Below are 13507 nucleotides of genomic sequence, written 5' to 3'. Positions count from 1 at the left end.
CTAGAAAGTAAGTGAAATGGGATTGATAGCTGTTGTCCTCTTGGTTGGAATCGTTACCTAGTAGTTTTCTTTTTTAATCTTAATCTCTCTTTAGTCTTTATTTTGCATGTCAAAATCTAGTCACCTTCTGGACTAGATGCTTCATACATTCCAAAATATGCTTCAGTGAAATAAAGATTGCTGATTTCAACTAAATTGTGCAGAAGCTTAGATTCTTTATCCTGTGAGATAAAGGCAGGGGAGGGGAAAGAAAGAGAGATTAGAGAATGTGGTCACAGTAAACTACTTATGGCAACTTTTAGCCTTTACAGAACAATATATTATCAGATGAAATCATGTAGACTTGTGGCTTGTTGTACTCTTGGAAGAAGACTCAAGGGCAGAGTTTACTGCCTCAACTTCTTTCACAAATGATATCCACTTAGGTATCTTAAAAAGTGACTTTATAAATTAAAGTAGGTAATGCTGTAACTTCTCCACTTATTTCTCCCCTGTTCCTGAGTAAAAAGATAGATTTTTAAAAAGGCAGAAGGTAACTGTATTTTTCCTGCTCTTTGTCTATCCACACCTGTTGTTTCAATAGAGAATACGTGCCTGTAAGTTTCTGCTTTGGCTGTGACTATTCTGAACTGTGTGACTGATACATAAGAGAGGAGAAGGATAAATTTTCTATGAAAGCTGAGGATAGGGTATGGTTTCTCTGATGGAATTCAGGACTTCAGAGTCTTGATCTACTGTTCTGCAGATTACAAATCATCCTCTTTCTATGAAATAAGTACAACTTACGAATTCTAAGGTATAAAATATATCAGAACTGGGAAGTGCTTGTTGAAGAGGCTTATGTTGCAGATAAAGTTTTGGCATACGGTTTAAGTTGATGAAATTTGTTGTGATGTGTGTGTGTTTATTTGCGCACTTACATATACACAAATATACATACAAATGCCCACTACACTGCAAATTGTGCCTTAGCAACCATTGTGCTATTTTAAACAATAAAGAGCCTAAAATTTCAGAGTGGATTTTAGATACTGAATCAAATATTCTGTCATCATGTTGTTACTCCTCTGTAGCAACCAGTGTGGAGTAGAAGGTATTGTGTTTAAAGGCAAAACTGACATTTTTTTCTTGAATAATTGCTTTAAGTTAATGCAGTGATTCCATGTGAAAGCATCCCTGTGTATTGTTATATACATGCATATAACTAAATATGTAGGTTAGGTTGTTGATAGCTATAGATTAAAGACTAATGATCCTCCATAAATTATTTACAAGGCTTTCTCACAAGCAGCAGCATGACAGAGGGGTTACCTGTATGTTATCCAGCTACCATGAAAACACAGCAGAAAGGGAACACATATATGCTAGTTTAAAACATCTGCCTAACGTGTCACTGTGTAGCAGGTCTGCAAACACTGCTCCCAGCAAGCTGGCTCTCTGCACAGTATGAGTACAGTCACTCAGAGGCATGACGCAATCTTCTGTCTTTGTAAACCCAAATTAAATCAGCCCTTGAAGAGTTTTGAAGTTATCGACCCGGAAGAGCAGGAAATTATTGTTCTCTGAAGCAGAGTTCTGTGACCTGATGATTCTTGGCGCTCATGTTATAAACTGATTCAGATGTTATTACTCCACTGTTAAGTATAGCATTTTGCTTAGCTGCTTTTGTGCCTCCTTTGCACCACTCTGGGGAGGTGCCTGGGGTTCCCTTTCTCTGCTGTGTGTCTTGAGGTGTCAATCAGCCGTACCACACAAAAACTAAAGGCATGAACAAGAGCCACAGGGGCACTTGTGGAAGAGTACAGGAAAGCTGAAAGCATTCACAGGTGGACAGGTGATTTACGCATTCCTGTGTCCAAAATGCAATTCGCTCTTTGTCAAGACCCAAGCTTGTGCTTATCTAAGACTTAAGGCTTAAAAAAGGTATTTTTCCTCTGTGGCTGTAGGGAAGATTAGGTCTCTCATCCATGCTGGAGTGCTGCGGCTAAATTTAACCCTGGCTTTTGGAAAGACTTACTCATAGGATTATGGCACAGCTGTGGAAATCACTGCTATTGTTTTGGTTGGAGATTTATGAGACAACCTCGGGGGGGGGGGGGGGGGGGGGAAATAAAATTTCTTTATTTTTATACATACATGCTAGTGTGGATGATGCCAGATCTGAAAGAAGGAGGTGCACAGCTGAACAGTGTCAGGTAGCAAGTTGTGCGATAGCACAGTGCAAAGCCAGTGCTATTATAGGAGGCTAATGCCCCCCACCCCCACCATTACCTGCATGTGTGACTAGAAACACAACAGACAAGCATATAGCAAGCTTTACATCTTGCTTTATTTTTAAAAAAATGTCACTGCAATAAATTTCTAAGCAGTTACGTTCTGGTATGTGAAAGCTGGATGGCGGTGCTTACATTTGCAGATGCATTTCGGTCATACATTTCTTTCAAGGTGTCCTCTCTGTATTCCTCTTCCAGGTTCAGGTCCTTCGCAACGCAGGGGAAGAAGTGACCCTAACTGTGTCCTTTCTGAAAAGAGCACCTGCTTTTCTCAAGCTGCCACTGAATGAAGATTGTGCATGTAAGCTTTTATTACTTGGCCAAAAGAAAACTCAATTCAATGCTCATAAATGCTTGCAGCTTCCAAACCTACTGTTCATTGAGGGTGATTGACAGACGCTTTTTTGGTCAGCTTTTCTGCTTGAATATGAGCTGCTCGTATTGCCAGGTCTTGTAGTAACATTCACCTCAAGCAAAAAATTGCTATCTTTGCTGGAAAAACAGATCACCGGGCATACCAGCAAAGCTGCAGGTAAAACAGTAGAATTACATTAGTTTACGGTAGCTCACATCCTCATGCAGAGTATTTAAAAGTAGTTTTTCAGGCAGCATCAAATAACATTTTAGTCTGAAAGAGTTTTGTCTTGTAAATGTGAAAATGAGATTGTGTGTGTATATTTAGAGGTCTTAACTTTACCATTTAAAATTCAGAGGCTTTGGTGGAGGTGTCTGTCTACCTAAAAATAAATGACTCTGGGATGATTAGTATTTTGTTTAAGTCCAACTGAGTTTTAGTCAACTAGCCCCATGAGAGACATATGGAGACAGCTGTCTTCCTTTAATTATATGAAATTGTAAGTGTGGGTGCATAATTACAGACAGTTGCAGCATATCTAAGCATATTTATATGTCAGCCTGTGCCTTTTATCACCACTGCTTTCCTTCTGCTTCTTGCTCCTAAGAGGGTAAAATGAATTGCTTAATTTTTAAGCAACAAAACAATAAATATTTGATTTCAATACTTTTAGGCTTTGATTTTAAGTTAGTAGGAATTTAATAAACTAAATTATGAAATGATATTTTATACATTCATTTGTTGAAATACTGTCTTTATCTTTTGCCTAGGTATTAAATTTTAGTGAGACAAGAAAAAATTTAGAACACCATATTCTTAAATAAAAATGTACTCCAGTACATTTGTCCCTGTTATGAAAGGCTGTGGTACTACAGAGTGCCCTGAATAATGCACACAAACATGCATTTGCATTGATCCTATCATGTTACTTTTGAAGTGGATCACTATGATTTCCTAAATTGTTACAAGAATGATTAGAACTGTGAACTTCATTGAGAATAACAAAAGCATTGTCTGATGAGTTCCTTCAAGTGAAAACCAAGCGAGGAGGTACACGCCTTTTTTATCAAAGTTGCAAAAATTTTGTGGTTTTTTTTCTTACTAAACAGCTTATTAACTCTTTTAAGCAAAGCACCAGAAGGATTCTCAATCCTCCGCTCAGTTTAAAAAGGCACGCCGCTCAAACCAGAAGACAGATACTGGCTCAATGGAGAAAGTAAATGAATGTTAGATACAACAAAACTATGAGGGGAGGGGAATACATACATACAGACATACACAAATTTGAATTATAGCATTATAAATTAATGAAGATTTTTTGGTGTATTCTTGTTTGTATTAGGTGCCCCCAGTGACCAAAGCAGTGGCACATCCTCTCCCCTTTGTGACAGTGGTTTGCATCTCAACTACCATCCCAACAACACGGTGAGAGCTTATATTTCTTTGATGGAATTACACAGAAGAATAATAATACTATAATAACTAAGTAAAAGTAACTAATAAAGGACAGCAACATGGAAGGATCTCTAATTAACATTGGAGATAGGCAGTTCCATAGGGGGCAAAAAGAGTTGCCAGCTATTATGGCTGAGAATTAAACTGACTAATTGTACCAGCTGAGATTGTGCCTTGGTAAATGTGGTTACTCTTTTTACCAGGCAACAGGAATTTTGCAAAAGTTTTTTCTTCTAGATTATTTCCACAGCATAGGAATTAAAATTATTAGAATTAAAACATATATATTTAAAGAAAAGGCAGAAAACTTTTTCAGAATATTTTTCCATTACTTTAATTTCTCTTATTGCCTAAAACTTTTGGCAAAAGATGATTTAGGTACATGTTTTTGCCTATTTTTAAGGCAAGAGCATTTTGCTTCTAGTAACTTACACTTAAAATCTTACTGAAGAATGATAGCATTATGGAGCAAAGTCTCTTTAGGATGAAATACACAGATGTCTCATCAGATTTTTTGTGAAAGATGCCTTTGAAGTGCAACAAGGGGCTTTTAACAATTTTCTTAGCCAGAAAATGCAACATTTCCACTATTTAATATAGTTCTAAAGGGGTTTTTATTGCATCTTTGGCTTTGTGATCGGTGAAAATATTCAGATAACATAAAAAGCACTGAATAAATAAACCAATATAGAGCATAATTATTACAGACATACTAAAAAAAAAAACCAGAAATGTAAACATTGTTCAATAGACTTTGCTGGTTTTAATTTCTCGCTTGTTTTATTGTTCTTTCATACTTCACTGGTAAAGGTTTTAAATAGGAGCCCAGAGTCTTAATAGTCAATAGCACAGATTTTAAGCATGATTATAATCTGGAAAACCTTTAGGATTTATACACTTTTATGAAGCTAGAATTCATAAAAATGGGATAAAAACAACAACTGGTGTCTTAATGCAGGTCAAATAATAATAATTAAAAATATACATATAGCTAGTGCAACAACATCAGTAACAGACTTAACAGCCTGTATATCAGTGCATGTAGCAAGGCTCTTGCAGCAGATCCTAAACTTACTTTGCTAGCCACTTCATTTCTAACTTTGCTTTTAGGATAAAAACTATGTTTACATTTGTGAATCCTATTTTTGCAGGTGTCAAAACTGATCTAAATTAGCTACAGTTTCTGTTTGAATGGATAATAATTTACTGAAGCCAAGTCTTTTTCTCTAGGTTTAAATAATATAATTAGGCATCATAAGTCTATAATTCACCATAAATGAAATTCTTCTGCTGAAGACCAGGATGTGGTTCTTATCTCAGATGATCCCTTGTAATAGGAATAGAATGCTTCATAAAACCAAATGAGACCTCTGTAAGAATTCCTAAATTATGTACAACTCTCATGTCATGGTCCTTCCTTTTTCTCAGAATATTCTCTAGAATGCATTATCACTTATGGCTATAGTCTATTTCTTAATTTATAGCCCTAGTAATTCACATGAAGAAGCCTTTGACTCAGAATTTGGAGTAGGCAGGACTGGTTTTAGTCTTTTGTCAACAATTCAGGGTTATATGGGCTAAAGGTAGGATTAACTTTTCTGTTGCAGCCAGATCTAGGACTACAGTTTTCATCTAAACTTTTTTCCGCATTTCAGCTCTGTCTTCAAGTTTAATTGCAGGTGAAAAAAAGTTTCTGAAAGCAGGCTGAAAATGTTAAAAATTCAAGACAATGTCCAAAACAATGTCCCAGCTTAGTCTTCCTAGCAAATAATTTATTTATTTAGAATGAATCTGTGAGATGTTTCACCAAACATTCAGTGTTTTAAATAAGTGCATCTACTTATTAAGAGTCTGCTGTTCAGAAAAATTAATGTTCATGGTGATCTTTTATTTTATATACATAAAAGATGTATGAACATATATGTAAAAGAAAAGTTCAAGGTGGCAAAGCTTTATAATTCCATAGATCTTGCAGAAAAATCACACTCTAGAGAAATACAAGCTGTACTTAATTTTTGTAGTATTTATTTTATAAAATATACAGGTAAGAAAGTATATGAAGTCTGAAATAAAAAAACTGTAAATGATGCAAGATAGGCAGGTACAATTTCACTGATATACCAGAAGTACTCATACATTTCAGTGAGAATCATGCCTCTTCAGAAAAATAATATCATCACTAGCACTGTTTTGTAAAGCATTTTATAAAGAAAGGAAGAGGTGATGGATTTTTAAAAATAAATGTTGATAATTTCACTTTTCATAAATATTTCTCATTCAAATCTATGTTCTGTAAAAATGCTGATGAATTTAGACCTTGGATATTTAAATACGCGTTCTTTGTATGTATGATCATAGACATGATGAAGGTCAATTTTCATATAAGTAATGTGTTGTGTAAATACATAAAATTGAAATAGTTGTCATAAACACATATTTTTGACTAAACAGTTTTCATCACGTTAAATCCCATTAATAATTACCGGGTTTTGAGTAAGATCATTAGAATAGACATGTATTTAAATGTGTACGGGTGCACAGAAAACAACTGAATTATGGTTCTATAGTGAATAATTTAGAGATCACCTTTATTCAAGGTACAGGTATAAAACTAGTAGCTGATGATGTGATATGTAGTAAATATGCACTTCTATTCGTGACTATTCATTTCAAAAAAATTACACAATCTGTTTTCCCTAGGTTTTTAGAACACTGTTCATCACACTTCCTCTAAGCATATTGATGTTGAGGTTTATATAGATTTGTTTTATCTGTGAGAAAAAGATCAGAATCTCCCCAGCGCTAGCTAAAACTGATGCCAAATGATTTGAGGAAAGCGGAACACAATGCTAAATGAAATACAAAGTCTTTGAAGTCTGTCTCGCTCTTTCCAAATCTGCTGAGTACTTACAATGAAGCCCAAAACTGAGAAGGACCTTTTAATGTTTTTCAGGATACATTATCATGTTCCTCATGGCCAGCATCCCCAGGACTTAGGTGGGAAAAAAGGTGGTGTGACCTCCGATTAATTCCACTTCTTCATTCACGATTTTCCCAGTACCTTCCAGGATCAGATCTGTGCAGGTAAAGAAGTTCAGAAAGTTGAAACTTGACTTCTTTGTTAACAGATAAAAGCTTTAGGGAGTTGCCTTGTTAGAGGAATGGCATTAGTTCCACTGCAGCTGGCGGAGTCATTGAACAGGATCTTTCATAAAGGTCTATCTAGGTCCACCTCAGCCCACATTCTGCTCTGATGTCAGCCAGGACCAGGTATGTGGGGAAGACGTGTGATCTTCCCACTTGCACCTAGTGGTCAGCACGTTTCTCAGTTTGAGATTGCATGTAGGTCATTCTATTAAATAACTGCTAATGCTTCTGTCCTCAAAAGCTTCTAAGCTGCTTTTTTTAATACCTTTGGTTTTTTCAATGCACTGTTGCATTGAGGTCTGCAAGGTAATTATGTTTTTAAAATGTACTTCCTTTTGTTTGTGTTAAATCTCTCACCTGATAAACTTCATTGGGTGAAATAGCCTTGTTGTTCTGGAGCAGCAAGGGCCGGCTGCCCTACTGGGAAGGAGACCCAAGAGCAGGGGGTGACAGTGGGGCTGGATGAGGCAGTGTCAACACAGAGAAGGGCCCTGTCCAACTGCACCCAGTGCAGAAGCAAAGCAGGCCTATGGGTCGTTCTCAGAGGAGCCCATCATGGTGAGGTGGGGCTCAGGTCAGGCTGGGAAGTAAGCCCACAGGTAGGGTCCAAATCAGTGAGATACATGTCCAGGCACAGGCATAGCTGCAGCCAAACTCAGGTGAGGACCAAGGGGGAGGGCCTGAGTTTATACAGCTCCCGAGTGAAGGGAGGGACAGGCCCCCCACTCAAGCTATTTCACAGCAGCCTGATCCCACATCCCACAGCCATACCATAGCAGAGCTGGCCTCAAGCACAGGCAGCTGGGCACCCAGGATGGGGAAGAGGGTGGACTCTGGGCCCTGACCCTTGTATCAAGGGAAATGCTAAATTAGCATTCTTCATTTACAGTTTTGTGACTTCAGCTGACTCTCTTCCGTTTTCCAGTTGGAAGGAACCCTACTGCGATCTCCTGTTAGGGAAACCCTTCCATAGCTCTGATAATCCTTGTCATTTGCTCCGTTTCTTTTGTAATTCTAATATATCTTCCATGAGATTTCATGCAGTGCTTCCAGGACTGCAAGGAGGATCCCTCTTGACTTATATTAAGACATATTGATGTTTTCCATTTTTTATTCTGCTGTTACCTAATACTTCACAATAACCTATTACCTTTTGGCTGTCACTGAGCACTAAGGTGACGATTTTCAGAGAACTGTTTGTAGTAACTCTTGCATTTCTTTCCTCAGTGTTTATAGCTACAGTAAGGTTCTTTGTTGCTTGCATAAAGCTAAGGGTTTTTTTTCCCATATGTGTTATTTTGTATTTATTAACATTGAATTTCATTGCCATTTTTTTCCCAATCACTGGAAGCTGTCCAAAGCTCATAGACAGGCTTAAATTTATTGCACCATATAGACCTCAACTTGTCGTTGTTTAATTTAATATTGTCCTAATAAATCAGAAGGAATCAGAAAGGAAGACAAGAATATTCTGGAATGATCACTGTTTTTCAAGTGTTATGCATTTAACTAGAAAATTAACTAGCTACAAAATCAACAAGGCAAAGTATATAAATAAGATCAGACTTGTTAAAGTTTAAATACCTAGGTATTGTGTGGATTCATTTATCATCTATATATAAGAGTGAGGTTCTAATACTAAAAAATTTCGTGAGTTCCAGCATGTAAGTCATTAACTGGAGGACAGCTGTCTACAGTTATAGAACTTGTTTCTCCATTACGTCTTCTTCTAACCCATCAGAAACATTAACTCTTAAAAAAAGCACAATGATATCATCACACAATATCATTTGTGAGGCTGTGAGGTCTTACTAATTGAAATAAACTCTGTCTTTCCCATGTAGCCTTCATGTCTGCCAGCTTAGATGTGCAAGTCTGGAAAGACTAGTGTGTTATGCTATACCCTGACGACACATCAGGCATCAGCAGTTTAAAATTTCTTGTTCCTCCATTCATACACATGTAAAATTACCTAATTAATACAGAAAAGCTTCATTAATAATTCTGGAAAGACTGTTTCGTGAAAGAACCTCCCCAGTATCTTTCCTCTGTTGTTATGCTCACCCTTTCGGTGTTTCTATGGGTCCTACAGTCAACTGCCCCCAGGGGTAGGGGTATGATCTCCCTCAGAAACAAGGGGAAGAGTGTTCTTCAGCCTCAGTTTGGAGTTTGTGTGGGGTCAATTTTATTGTTTCTTATCACAGCCTTCTTCCTGCTCATCGGTTCTCAGCAAACGTTTGAAAGTTGCACAGAAGCATCCCATGGCCTCAGTTAATTCTAAGGGCTGTTGTTCCTTGGAAGTACACTACCTAGGTCTGCCAGCCATTTTCCTAATCACAGAGCTGAAATTAATGCAGGTTAGGCAATAGTCATTTCACCACTAGAAAGTTGTGATGCTAAAAACAGCCTACAGCTTTTGACTGGTAATAGCAAGTACTTGGCTGGATGATCATTTTTCTATTGAGGAACAATGCCTGCCCAGGGAGTCAGGATGTAAACCAAAGGGTACAATGGCTGAATTATGCTGAATTGAACAGAGCTACTCACATGGAAAATTAGGACATATTCAACTATTCATAGATACAGGGTTTTAAAATTCAGTCTTCTGCATCAATAAAACGTAAATTTAAAGTGCACATTATAGAACTTGTACATTACAGAGAAAGATTTTTAGGTATCAATGATATTCCTGAGATCTGAGTTTCCAGAAAATAAATTTAGAAGTGTATTTATACAAAACATAATATCTGAATTCATACTCAAACCTTGAATAACTACTCGGATAATTTTCCTTGGGCCCTTCTGTGCTAACATGAGGAAGTAAGAAAAAGGAAACAAAAATGCTATATCAATATGAGGAAGTAGGTTTTTCTTCAAAAAAGCATAGAAGCAACAGTTTGTGTTGCTAGCAAGACAGCTTATAAGAGTCTTTTAAATTAGGATAAACATTTTAAAATATGACTCTCTCAAAATTTGTTATGAGAGAAAGGTAGCTAATTTTTAAAAGAGACTGCTAAAAGGAGCAACATTAAGGAAAGGATATAGAAAATAAAATAAGAAAGCAACATGAAATGGAAATTAATTCATTACATCTTCTGTAGTTAATATTTACAAGGCTGTTTTCACTATATAAAGCCTAATAACTTTTTATGTTTCAGAGTGTCTGGCACAAAAACATGATAACATTATCACATACACTATTAAACCTCATAGTCATATTCTAGCTTTTCTAGTGGGATGCTTGAGACGCATGAGTTCCAGAGAGTATTCATATAAAATTCCGGAGGGCATTCAAGTTGACCTTGGAAAGCTTGTTAATTTCAACTATAACTCTTGAGTTCCAGAAGGCACAGAACCTGAGATGTGTAACTGAATTAGAATTCTTCTGATCTTAACTTTTTTTTGCTAGATTAAAGTGATTAATCTACTATTTGTTCTATTTAATACAAAATACATATTCAATACGTTATTTTTTCAGGTTTGTGTGGTAGTATGGATTTGGCTGGTAGACTAATTCAAGAAAATACTATTAAAATAATCTAAGGCTAAGAATATCTACTGCCCTGACCACATTCAGAAGTAATTTATTAGGTAGCTCTGCATCTTATAGTACATGCTTATTGATACTTGGGCAAGAACATTCTGGATGAATGGTTTCGTATGTGCACAGATCAAATACCTGGGAATAGTCTGATGCTCCAAATGCATCAGATTCTCTGTGTTTGTAGTGTAAGGGAAATTTGTGCATCAGGGTTGAATCTGGAGCATACTGGGTTTTCTTTGCTTGTGCAGGTTAGTGTCACACATTAATAGATTCCTTGGATTCCTGCTTTGGCTTACAACAGGCTGAGCAGAAAGAAGGGGAGTCCTGAAAATAAAGCTATTTTTCCTGAAAGAATTAATCAACAAATTTGTTTGAGCATCATGCTATGCTCTTTATGTAAGGACTTATTTAGAATTTTATTTTGGAAAAAATTACTATTATATTAATAGCCATTTAAAATAAAGAATATAGTAAACAAATGCTAGCTACACTACCTGAATATGCTTTAAATAAATCTTCCTTAAAAACTTGACCTGAATTATTGTGAAAATGAATCACTGAAAGAAGTAGACCTCAGTTTGTACCTTTGGATTTTAAGGAAACATCACTACCTGTGTGAAAAGGCAAGTAAACCCCTAAGTTAGCTGATGGATTTAGATAAACCACTGGTCTCTGCATGATCATGTTAGGATATATAAGCCTTATCTTCCTGTAAGAGCTAGTTCTCATGATGGGACTCTCAAACAAAAGGCATGGCTCTAATTCAATTTTAGTGCTTCTCCTGACTGAAGGAAAAGCCTGTACTTGACATGGATGCAGCAAAGACCTTTATGGTAGAGCTAGATATTAACTCTACACTCCGTACAGCTAGAATATAATTTCAAGAGCTTAAAAAAAACTTTGCGGAATGGATATCTGTCTTGACATATCAGAAACTGTTATCAGTGACACTCAGTTTAACACTGAAGATAACGCTTTGCCTGAGCCATTCTCAAAGAATCTGAATTATGTACTTAATTTTATACAATTAATTGTTCATTAATGGATGGGCTTGTAACAGAATGCCAGCAGTGGAACTTGGTATTCTCTGTATGTTTAATAATATCTTACTCCAGGATATAGATTAACATGGAGGGTTTTTGGTTCTGAAGCTGGAGACCTGGGAGCCTTCCAAAGGCTGTTAGCCAAGAAGGCTATTTACTGAAGATATTAGGTTTGCTACTGCTTCAACATCTGAAAGTTTTCTCTTATTCTATGATTGCTCAGCACTCAGCTGTTGAAAGTCAGTCTATAATGCGTGACAGATTATTGTGTAGGTGCCCAAAATGGTGCTGGGATAGAGGCACCCCGGTGGCTGTTGCTTTTGTCATTGGATGTCTCTTGGCATTCCAGTGTATTTTGCTAATGATCCTATATTCAGAAATGCAATTGGAAAAATCATTAATGCTACCTGTTTGATTTTGAACTTGCCAGCTTTTCTATCAGTAATTTAGAAGAGGATCAAAATTCTATAACCAAGAGCACCCAACAAGGTGTATCCAGACAGGAATCTTACTGTATTAAAACAATGTATTTAAATAAAAAACAGAAAAATGAAACAAATGTTGTTGAGAAAAAAGGTACTGTATTCCACTGAATTTCTCAAATTATTACATCCAGTGTCCATTGCACACTTTTCTTCTCTGTGATCTGTAGTATTAAAGTATTAAGTCTTTGGTATGCATTAGCTATTTCACTTGTTTAGCTTCTGAAGTCACACAGTGTTGGTCGATGTTCAGTGGAGCTAGTCTACAGAATTTTTTTTATAGCTTTATGGAAACTTAATATAGTCTGAGTTGACCTTTTAGGATGATGTTTTTAATATCTCAGGTATTTATAAAACAGGAAAACCAGCAATTTATCAGTGTTCGGTGGCTGACCTTCGCTGTAGTTGAAAGAAAAGCATTTCTACAAGTATTGTTAAGATGATGTGCTAGAACAGATGAAATTTTCTTCTGACCTGATCTGTTATGACATGTCTATAGGCAAAATGCGTTCCAAGTAATTGCTGTGGATGGGGTTTGCAGTGGAATAATTCAGTGTCTCTCTGCTGAAGACTGTATTGACTGGCTACAAGCAATAGCAAGTAACATTTCCAACCTCACAAAGCACAATGTAAGTATGGATCCAAGTAAGCCAGAAGGTTTCCCAATCATATTTGATTATAACTGTCATAAAAGCCTAATGGGTTCACACAGAGAATTATCTGCATATAAACAATCCTTGAGGCTGTCTGAGAGAAGTCAACTCAAGTTTGTCATCAAATCAGACTTTGTGAGAAATCATTGAATGGGAAAATATTCTTCCCTACAGTCATGTAGTTCACTTCATTGCTATCAGAGTTATTCACTTCTTAGCAATACCAGCTAGCATTAGAAACAAAGACCAGAGACACAGGAGAAAACCAGGTGTGATGAGTAGGCACATATCAAAGCAAAACATTCAGTACTTTCCTGACAATTTGGGAAAGCACATCTATATAAAGACTGGTATAATCAGATCTGAATTAGATGTTAGATCTGTTTAGGTATCATTTAACACAAGGAGAACAGCAAGGTGCTTCTGTGATATAATACAGATGTTTATTATCTGCAAAGATTAAATGCATTTATGCGTCAGGCACTGTACTTTTATGATCTGATCTTGTGGGATAGATATCTCTTTTTATTGAAGCAAGAATAAAGGTTATGCAAA

At 36.5% G+C, this 13507-nt stretch overlaps 1 protein-coding gene across 5 annotated transcripts in view; it reads left to right on the top strand.

The window, feature by feature from the left end:
* Positions 1-13507, top strand: part of SNTG1 (syntrophin gamma 1) — a 351074-nt gene that overhangs the window by 239929 nt on the left and 97638 nt on the right. For all 5 annotated transcript variants that reach the window (XM_064442735.1, XM_064442736.1, XM_064442737.1 and 2 more), the window contains 4 exons: positions 2472-2574; positions 3971-4053; positions 7037-7167; positions 12799-12928. In XM_064442735.1, coding sequence (XP_064298805.1) covers positions 2472-2574; positions 3971-4053; positions 7037-7167; positions 12799-12928 — 447 coding nt within the window. The remainder of the gene's footprint in view (positions 1-2471; positions 2575-3970; positions 4054-7036; positions 7168-12798; positions 12929-13507) is intronic.

Source organism: Phalacrocorax carbo, chromosome 2 (assembly GCF_963921805.1).
Source record: "Phalacrocorax carbo chromosome 2, bPhaCar2.1, whole genome shotgun sequence".
Taxonomy (NCBI): Eukaryota; Metazoa; Chordata; class Aves; order Suliformes; family Phalacrocoracidae; genus Phalacrocorax; species Phalacrocorax carbo.
The sequence above is the reverse complement of the archived record's forward strand: the minus strand, read 5'-3'. Positions and strand labels throughout refer to the sequence as shown.